At 36.9% G+C, this 10,925-nt stretch overlaps 1 protein-coding gene across 1 annotated transcript; it reads right to left on the reverse strand.

Annotated features, from left to right (window-relative positions):
- Window positions 1-6,182: 6,182 nt before the first annotated feature.
- LOC129265898 (chromatin-remodeling ATPase INO80-like) lies at window positions 6,183-9,951 on the reverse strand. Its single transcript, XM_064101403.1, has 5 exons — window positions 9,931-9,951; window positions 8,821-8,923; window positions 7,266-7,357; window positions 6,778-6,894; window positions 6,183-6,281 (listed from the first exon to the last, which is right to left on the reverse strand). Exons 1-5 carry the CDS (start codon window positions 9,949-9,951, stop codon window positions 6,183-6,185), a joined length of 432 nt encoding a protein of 143 aa, XP_063957473.1.
- Between the last annotated feature and the right edge of the window lie 974 nt (window positions 9,952-10,925).

Below are 10,925 nucleotides of genomic sequence, written 5' to 3' on the forward strand. Positions count from 1 at the left end.
GTAAGGAAAGGTGGGGTGGGGTTCCAAACCAATCTAGCTTAACCTCCCACATCACTTATCACACTCATTAAATCCAAAATATCCCCCCTCCATCTCCTCCAACCCCACTTAACGGTTTGCTTTATTTATATGCCTGAATTGTGTGTATCAATTATGAGTGCGTTGTACTTTCAATGTAAGGTAAACTAAAGGCCCAATGATGTTAAATCAAATATATTTTTCTACTACTCAAATATCTTCTATTTATTGTCTTCTTGTACATTTTTTATTATTATCTATCCTTCCATAATGAACTCTTAATATCAATACCCTAGATACAGGATGATCCTTTCCTCAATACTTCTTAAGTAACTCTCAAGTAACAAATAGCATGTCTATCTCATCTTCCAAACTCCCGCTTACAAGGCCAACAGGGTGCCATAACTCCCCTTGCCATAGCAACCCAATCGTCCCCACCCCCATCACCACCACTCACTTATTAGAACTCGTCTAATGTCACCAATATAATCCACAAAATGAATCTAAGGGTGCGTTTATCCGCCACTTTTTTACCCTATAATCATGATTCGAATCATGATTCAAATCATGATTCTGCAGAATCACGATTGCGTTTAGTCGAAATTGAATATAAAGAATCACAAACATGAAACACGAAAAAAGGGGCGTTTGGAAAGACGTTTCTGCAGAATCACGTACGAAAATGTTCGAATAAACGATATCGTGATTTGAATCATGATTATATGACCTCACTGTGTCGGGCTACGGCTTTCGGTTTGACTCTTGCCAAGCTCAAGGCTCTCTATGTGCTCATTGTATGTACATGATTACTCTGCATGCATTTCTTGTCATGTTCAAATTCTGTGTTGGTCTTCGCATCGTCCACTACTTTTCATTTTTTGGTCATGTCTTCAACTTCAAGTTCTAGTAAATGAATTAACTGGACAGACAATGATCTCAGTTGTTGTTGAGTATAGAGTGTCAATATTAAATTGGATCTACGCTGAAATTCACTTCCGAACACCATTTTGGATTAACTAACAAGATGAATAGAAGCATATGGACCCTATATGATAGAAGTAAACTTAGGTTGAATTCTGGAAGCAAAATATTTTTCGAGAGCCGAAACACGTGCGAAAAACTTCCTCTGTCAAACTGCGCACTAGTGATGCGCACTGGATTGGCCCGAATCTGAGGAGAAACAGCTTTGGAATGAAGGTCGTCTAAACGCTGATTCTGTGATATCGTGATTCATGTTTGTGTTTTGAATCATGATTCAAATCATGATTCTGGCTTGAGGTCGCATAAACGCAGCCCAATCCATCTGTTAATATTCAATCATTTCTTATTGGTGTTGTTTTTCTTTTCTTTTCCAGTCTCTCTTTCAGTCTTCATCTCTTTCTTCAGCATACGTGTATCTTTTATTTCACATTCATTATCTTTCTTCCACACTACCCCTCCATCCCCTCCTATCTGTCATTTTGTCTCTGCCCCACCCTCCCTATGTCCGTCTGTCTCTCTGCCTCTCTCGTTGTCCAATCCCCTTACTCTTCTCCCATCCCACCACTCTCATTATCTTTTCTCCTCTTTCAGTTCTTCTCCCTATCCTATCAATCTATCTGTCCATCCATGGCTCTCATTAGACATCACAAACTATGATCATGGGTGACTCTCCTAAGACATTATCTGCCTTTCATCTTAGACGGGAGGAATTCCCAGTGGCCCGGCACGGGATTCCTCCTCAAAGCGTAATTCGCTGCCAGGAAAGAGTCCCCGGCGGGTCGGAACGCCGAAGATGCCGTCACATTCACCGGGCTCATCTGTTCAGGATGTCAAAGTTGTAAGCAGAGGGCAGCATAGGGGCGACAGGCCAGAAAGGGGCCTACTTATGAGGATTTGTTTAATGACACTACTTAACAGTTAACATCTCAGATATGTATTAATATAATTTAGAGAAAACTTACTATTGAAGTTGATCAATGTGCTTACAGTTACATACTCACTAAGCATTCCATTTTCATTTGTTACCGACAAAAGACATTTATGGATAAACAGTTTAATACAAAACCTTTAGTTGAAAATCTAGAATTTATGATGAACTCTGAGAAACCTCTGACAAGAACATAAATTAACACACATATATTAATAAAACAAGAACTACATCTTCATCTCCAATAAAAGTACATCAGAAAGTGGAGAGTGGATGATGAAGATAGCCTAGAGTTTGGATGAGTAATGGTATATTATCTGGAGGAATCCATGCCCAGTGGGTGGGTTTCTGAGAAGTTAAGTCTAAACGGAAAGCATCGGGTCTTCATATCCCAATTGGACTTGGCAAAAATACAAACCACATAACTAAATCTTTAATGGCAAATGTACAAGGTGATTGAAAATAAAACTACAGAATCAGATCATTACGATTATGCAAGTATAAGAAATACAACAAAGTAATGTGAGTTCTTAAAAAGGACGAAAAAATCCAACATATGAAAAAAAAAAGTATTTGACTCTTAAAAACAGAATAGTCAATTGAAGAAAGAAAAGCCAGAAAAGAGATGTTAAATGAAAAAAAAAAACCATGTCAACTATTATTCAATATATTAGCTAAATGAATATACTTACCCCTCCCTCCCCTCCCCGAACCATGAAAATAGAAAGTTTGCTTATGATAATAAATGACTGAAATACATGTATAATGGGTTTGCAATTATTTAACCCACTCCCTTTAAGTATATTCATATACAAAAAAAATGTTTTATCAATATCCTTAAGTAAACATAGGAAATAAATTGATGTGTTCCTAAATATATAATACTGACAACAAAGACAATTTACACTGTATACATTAGAGATCAGAACATGTCAAGAGAGACAGTTTGGCCTCTAGGAGAAGGAAGACAGAGAGAAAGGTTGAAAGGGAATACTCTAAAGGTTATCGTCCTGCGAACATGATAGACTAGCAGCTTGGAGCTGCAAGCTAGCTGTCTTGATTGTAATCTCTGATCTTCTAATAGCTTACATGCTCACACTCTAACGACCAAGATGTCACCTTAATTGCATGCAAATTAAGATCAAGGTCATTGCCTTCTGCGAAGAGTTAGCGATCAATGCTAACTGGAAACCCTGTCGCTTGTCGATTGTCTGATGCAACCTCGTGGGGGATGGATATTGACTAAACAGTTCTGGTTAAATTATTACAGGAAAACTTCAGATAACAGCAAGACAAGAAGCAGTTAACAATCACAATGTATGCATCACAGAGGGTGATCAATACCAAGCTCCATATATTATGAAAAATTAAGATTGTGGCAAACACTTTGCAAAAACATTCCCTATTTCAAAATTTTAAAGGCTTAGGCTAACTTCACAAAGATCTTATTTAAAAAAAATTGTTATTAATGTTTGTATTCAATATTATTCAGATTTCATGATTTCACAAAGATCAGCTTATTTAATGTACCAGATCTATACCTATGATAATATCGTGGCAATTAACCTTGAGACTTTCTGATGAAATAATTGTTTGCTGTGACTACTTTCTTTTACCTTTAAGTGTATGCGATGTTTCCGGTCACTTTACATTTCACTTTAAATATCATTTTCGGACACAATATTTCTGGGCTTAATTTTTATGACATATCACAATCACAGACACAGAGGACAATTGGGCAGATTTTTAAAGTCAAATCAATGTTAGCTAATGCCTTTAAACGATCTTAGAATATGAAAATATCAAACATCCTTGTCAAAATTTTGATATCACTATCACGCTTTCTTGTAATTACTAGTACCTAAAAAGAGGGGGGATGGTGAATGGATAAGAATTTCAATAATCAGTACGAACACTGCAGCCAAGCTCAATTCATATTTTGCCGATTCAATTTGTATGTATTAGACATGGTTGGTTATTCCTGACTATCAGTCCAAAGCTTTCCTAATTGTATGACTAATACCATTTGGTTGCCATACAACACCAATCAATATCATCAGCAAGCTGATACTCATATCATACAAAACTACTTCTGGCTCCGGGTTTGCGATAATCTTGATACCCCTTCCCAAATTAAACCAAATGGGATAAAATTGAATGAATTACCCAGTCATACAAGCTGAAGTTGATTTCTGAAGTTTTTTCTTTCTACTCGCAATGATTTCATTCTTGCCTCTAAACAAAATTAAGGTCTATTGATTTACACAAGCAGACTGGCTAGGCCTGTGTTCAGATGCACAAACATTTCCACAAGAAAGATACCAAACATTTTAACTTTACAATGGGTTTTATTGTCTGCGCACTGACTAAAAATGGTGCACAATGAAATGTGACATATCATATGACAAAACTGGTGTCAGAGCATATTTCAAACTAGAACATGCAGAGTCTCCTCTGCATAGTTGCCTGAACATACTGCTGACATACAACAGTCATTGTTTTGTTTGTTTGTTTGTTTGTTTTATTTTTATTTCTGCGTTCACAATACATTATCATAAATATTTACATTGTTTGTAATATACAAAATAATTCATAATGCATACAATATAAACATAATACATACAACAGTATCTGTAATGGAGCTTTGACAAAATCATGCTTGCTCTGTAAATGATGGCCAACAGTCACATCAAAACATTTATCTTCTAATTGATAGATGTACGTGTCTGAACACTCTGTAGGCCTTACAATGAAAATTGTAGATGGCGTTCCTTAATTGAGTTGGGTAAAGTTGGTTCTGTGTTTGAAGAATTAGGATAGGCCAGTCAATTTGGGTTGCTTTTAATTCACTCATACAGGGATGCCACTAGGTGTCCTCCAAAAATACTGAAACTTATCGCGGGCCGGGATAGTTTCCAAGAAAAAAAAATTTAGGGGGGTCCACCTTAAATTTTGGGATGGACACATGTCACAGGTAAAAAATTGGACAAGCAAAAAAAAATGGACAAGCAAAAAAAAAAAAAAAAAAAAAAAAAAAAAAAAAAAAAAAAAAAATAGGAGGGGGGGGGGATCCGCCCCCACCTCAAATTTAGGGGAAGGGGAGGACCAAGTGGCTTCTTACCTTGTTGTGATCGATGACTTTGAAGTCAATTAGGTTTGAAAGACTGACGGTAGTTAGTTGTGTTTCTCATAGAACGCTAGACCAAAAGCTTCAGTCTCTGTATTTTGGTTGTTCAGCTGAACCGCGTTGGCTCCTCTCACCAATACATAGACTGAAGAGTGGTTGGCCCGTACATAAAGACAACGTATCAGCTAACCCAGGGAGCTCCGGCCCGCGAGCTCCCTGGGCTAGCTGATACGTAACCCAAGGAGCTCCGGCCCGCTTTCCGGGCTCGCTTCCGGGCCGGAGCTCCCTGGGTTCCGTATCAGCATGCAGCATAAACGTTAGATCTAACATTCGGCGGAGACCCGATTTTCGGATCGTTTTTGGTACATAAAATGTCACATTATAAAAAAATAATTACATCCAAACCTACGAGAAAATATATAAAATTCAGAAACATCGTACCTTAGACCGCAGTTACCGCTAATTCCTGTCAAATGATGATCAAAACTTAGTCATCCTCGATTCCTTCGTTGGTCATCGTAAGTAGCCATCTTGGATGACGTCATCATTTTTACAGACGTATTTACCAGTCGCTATTATACCGCGATTCGTGCCGCTGCTTTGCGCTTCTCTATGTGCGTGCGTTCGGAACTTGTCGCTCGCATTGATTGGCCAGGATATCGATAATTCTAATCAGAAAGCCTTGATAAAAGCATAACTCAATGAACGTAGAGGCAGTGCGCGCGTTTATAAATTATGTACTGTATAAAAGCAAATATCTCGGGGAAATATCTCTCACTCGGTCGATCGACATGCATCGCAATCGGGAGAGATAGGGGGAAAAAAGGAGGACTTTCCGTTTTTTTAATACACAGAAAACAGGAAAAGTCGGAAATACGGAAATAAGACAGATAGCAGGAAAAAAGCCGGAATTCCGTATAAATACGGAAAAGTGGCATCCCTGCTCATATGACATTGGTCAGAGGGTTGCATAGAGCTAAAGACAGTAAATCAGAGATTTAGTATCGACTGGTTGACCACACTGAGGCATAGTTGAGATTGGTGGGGCAGTGATTCGAGCACCAGTCTTGGTGTTGGAATCTCATCCACATCATTAACAGCCATTTCATAGTGTTGTGTTTTATAATTCTACATTTCCATGTAAAATGATGCAAGACCATCTTCATCTTTCTGGGGAGTATGATAAAACTTGACCTCATTAGCACCAGGTAATTCCAGTTTGTGAGGCTAAAATATTGACCAAATGTCAATTCTCATTGTTCAAATCAAGAATTGAAGAATGAGGTGACAATCAATACCACTTACTTCATCATATACATTTATTTCAAACTAATGACAGTTCAAACAAGCAATTTCAAAGTGAAGACGGACAACAAATCAGAACATGCCATAAAAACAGGAGAGAATGGCAGATAGGGAAATGAGGAAATAGGAAGAGAAAGAGGCCAGTGAAAGGGGAGGAAAAGTCATTAAAAAAAAAGAAGAAGAATAATGAAGTGGAAGAGGAATAGTTGGAGTAAATCAGAGAATTAAAAGTCATGATGATAAGGATGGAAGTCAGATGATATCAATGAATGGGTGAACAGAAGGATGGCATGAAAGCAAAGAGAGGGCTAAATGGGAGAATTAGATGCGATGATTGAAAATTAGAATGAAAGGCGAGTAAAGAATGATTTGGGAAATGGGGTCAAAAGGTATAAGACAAAGACAATGACAAACTTACCACACTAACAGGGCTGGGAGCAGATGAATCCATACTAAGGATAGAATCATCTCCATCAAAAGATAAGTTAGCAGTGTCAGATATGATCTCAGATTTGACCTTCTTTCCAACTTCCTTCTAGAATGGAAAGGGGAAAAAAGAGATACATAAAATAATTATGGGTTTGCCATTAAAATCAAACATTTTTTTGTTGAGAACAAGAGGGAGGGTGAGAGGAAAGGGGGACATAACAGAGATGGTAACCAAGGAGAGACCAAAAAGGGAAACATACAGGGAGAGAAAGAGAGATGGAGGAGCAACATTGAGATATGACTGACAATGACAAGTAGGTGTAAGAGTAGCTATTCCTAAACTCTGCTTATAATTATAAGTCATATTCTAGATGAAAAGATTAAATTTAAATTTGAAAGATTATATATTTTCACCAATACTCGATAGAATGCGCATAAAAAAGACCCTATTTCTTCAATTATTTTTGGAATACTTACCACACTTTCACCATCTTTATCTCTCTTGCGTTTTCTTTCTTTGCCTTGAGATTTGTCATCCGTGCTCTTCTTCTCTGACTGCTTCATCCGAACTACAGTAGAATTAAAAAATAAAATAATTGAATGCTTTCAACACACTAAACAACCAGTATTTGGCCTGATTTTGGAAGAAAGTATAATAAAGTAAATTGTCTTATTAGAGGATCAAACTATATACAGGAATACTACAATAATAGTTTGTTCAATTAGAGTTATTGGTAAAAAAAACAGTATAAATGAAATAAGCTTGAAAGTATAGATGATCATAAAATTGCAATGTCACTTTGATTATGACTTAATTTTGCTATATTGGGATTCTCACTAGCAATAAAATAACATTGGTTAGTTGATTTCCATGATTTGTATAAAGATTGTAGATTGACTCAATCTACAATCTTAGTCAATCTACAATCTTTATACAAACAAGTGGAACGCCTCTGGCAGTCTCGCCTGCATTACGCAATTTAATATAGCAGCAGTGCTAACTTTGAAAACTACTATAAAATAATCATTCACAAAAACATCATTCATATAATGACATAATACCACGTTCATTGACCATAAATGACATTTGAACGGAGACTTAAGACTGTCAACTACACCCATGTCCACATTTCATTCATTCTATCCATAAACTTTCAAAGTTATGATAGCACTTCAACAATTACCCCAACATGGCCTAAGTTTATTGACCTTAACTGACCTTTGACTTGGTTTTGTGACCTGAAACTCACAGGGGATGTTCAGTGATGCTTGATTACTCTTATATCCCATGTTTTATGAACTAGATCCATAAACTTTCAGAGTTAGGATGGTAATTTAACATATACCCCCAACATGGCCAAAGTTCATTGACCTTAAATGACCATTGACCATGGTCATGTGACCTGAAACTCACACAGGATATTCAGTGGTACTTGATTAACCTAATGTCTAAGTTTCATGAACTAAATCCATAAATTTTCAAAGTTATGATGGTAATTTAAACAAATACCCCCAACTTGGCCAAAGTTCATTGACCCTAAACGACCTTTGACCTTGGTCATGTGATCTGAAACTCAGGCAGGATGTTCACTAATACTTGATTAACCTTATGCCCAAGTTTCATGAACTAGGTCCATATACTTTCTAAGTTATGATGTCATTTCAAAAACTTAACCTTCGGTTAGGATTTTGAAAATAATTTTCCCAACATGGTCTAAGTTCATTGACCCTAAATGACCTTTGACCTTGGTCATGTGACCTGAAACTCAGGCAGGATGTTCAGTAATACTTGATTAACCTTATGTCCAAGTTTCATGAACTAGGTCCATATACTTTTTAAGTTATGATGTCATTTCAAAAACTTAACCTTAGGTTAAGATTTGATGTTGACGCCGCCGCCGCCGTCGGAAAAGCGACGCCTATAGTCTCGCTCTGCTATGCAGGCGAGACAAAAATGGCAATTTTGTGGTAATATACAATATTGATTTGTCTACTGTATCTTTAAATAGAATTCACCTATAGCCAAACTTACACTTCATTTCAATATCCTCATCATCTAGGAGAAGGGATACAACTTCTTTAGGTTTGAGTTGATCTAACTTGAAGTTTCCACCAGTGATAACCATCCTCTGGATCTGAAATGATACAAAATAAACACAAATATTTGCATGGCAATCTACATATCTGTTCTCCTAACCCACTTTCATGACTTTGCAATTATTTTATCAGGCCTCCAGCAGATGCAAGTCATATCAATCGTTGAAGGGAATCTGTTTGCCTGTATGGCACATGTAAACTGTATTGAATTAAAGCAGATTTCGAAAATAAACTTGAGATGTTTCCCACATGGTGTACTTTTGAGATCGTGGAGGATCCATCTAATATTAACTTTTTACCCATAGCGTATTCATTTTGAGCTTTAGAAGAGAGTAAAGCTTGGTATAATGTAAAAAAAAAAGAAGATACAGAGGTTTATAAAAGAGAAGAACGAGATAATAAAGAGAAGTAGGAGGTGAAAACCAAGGAGGAAAATAAAGACAAGGAGAAGTAAGAGAAGGAAAGAAAGAGAAGGGGAAAGAGACAGAGGAGGAGCAAGAGGAGGAGGGAAAAGGAAGAGGGGGTGGGATAAAAAGAAGGAGAAGAAAAAAAAGAAGAGAAGGTGAAGTAGAAGAAAGATTGAGTTAGAGACTAGACAGCAAAGAAAATTATATGACATGTGTCTTCATTTGATATCAAGATCTGAAACATACTGAAATAACTAAGTATGTCCTCTGCCTAATCATAGCATTATATTTAGCAAAATGACATTTGCACAAGCCACAGCCAACACTCACACTAAGCAACAAGTTGATACTGCTATGCAAAATAACCTTTTCTACACCTATAGCTGATTATCACATCAGCTATGGTATTCTCAAATTGGAAGGCTGATTCAAATCAAAACGGGGAGACCCTCCCCATTAACACTCCCGCCCAGTCCCACATGTGTACCGGCTTTAATCAATTGGATTTCCCTCCGTCCCCGTTCATGATCATCGCCAGTCCCAGACTCGACCCCAAAAATGCAGAAAAGCGGACAAATTTGAGGCTCGCGCCACGATGCTGTCATCGGTAATCGACAGTGACGCGTCCCCCCTCTCACACCATTCTGGAATCCATCCATGAGTTTGCAATTTTTCTCCCAATTATATTTTCCTTCTGACTGGCATGCATTGGATTTGTGACCAAGCCAAGTTGAAGGTACGAGAGAGAGAGAGAGTGAGAGTGAATGATTAAAAACATCATGACTGTGTCATTCCTCTTCACAAAAGAGTTAGTCCCTGGAAAAGGTCAATACACTATTACCTACCTTCCCCAGTCATTTTGAAAATAAAGATCATGACATGGAGTATCATTTTGTAGAGTTGAGGACTATGACCAGCCCCAACATGAATATAAATTGAAAAAAAAATGTGAGAAAACATCAAACAAGCCTAACACTGAAAATGTTCTCCAACTTATATGTAAAATAATGGCATTTTTAAGTTTAACATTGTATTTCTGAATGATATGATATGCATGATTGTTGTTCAAATGAGAAAACTGATCTGGTCACATCATGATCACCATATCTTTGTGTTTTATTATATGAAATCCAATTGTTTTAATTTTTCAATAGATTGACACAGGGTATACAAATGACTCCCCAAGGAACATGCACTCATGATTACAGTAATGTACATGTAAATGATTCAACAGAGAAAATTTTCAACATCTAATCTATTAAAAATGATGGTTTTAATTTTGAATTTCAAGTTAGTTTCATTTCTTTATCTGAATAAAAAAAAGAAGAAAAAATGCCTCTTCAATTTAATCTTCCATCCCCCCTCTAAACTTCTGACATACTTTATTGTCGTAATTCCATACTCTGGTAGAGTGTCAACACAGAATTTACAATGATGAAATAAAAACATCACTCCTAATTTGAGTATGATCCCTTGTAGGATTTACAAATTGTAATAGATAATCTCATGATAAATGTACCAAAGACAAGATAATGTCCGTGACCATTCCTCATCGTTATGGGATCGTGGCAGTGACAGGGAAATTCCAAATTGACCATTATTTTCTGTATGACTTTAACCAAGAACCTACAAT

The sequence above is a fragment of the Lytechinus pictus genome, chromosome 7 (genome assembly GCF_037042905.1).
Source record: "Lytechinus pictus isolate F3 Inbred chromosome 7, Lp3.0, whole genome shotgun sequence".
NCBI classification, from domain to species: domain Eukaryota; kingdom Metazoa; phylum Echinodermata; class Echinoidea; order Temnopleuroida; family Toxopneustidae; genus Lytechinus; species Lytechinus pictus.

What these genes read in the sequence shown, in the direction of transcription:
- LOC129265898 (XM_064101403.1), bottom strand. Translation starts at nt 9,951, where the DNA reads ATGGATGGATTCCAGAATGGT. An exon ending in TGGATGGATTCCAGAATGGT is followed by an intron (nt 8,924 to 9,930) that starts GTGAGAGGGGGG and finishes GTATCATTTCAG; the next exon opens with ATCCAGAGGATGGTTATCAC. An exon ending in CTCCCAGCCCTGTTAGTGTG is followed by an intron (nt 6,282 to 6,777) that starts GTAAGTTTGTCA and finishes TCAATATTTTAG; the next exon opens with CCTCACAAACTGGAATTACC.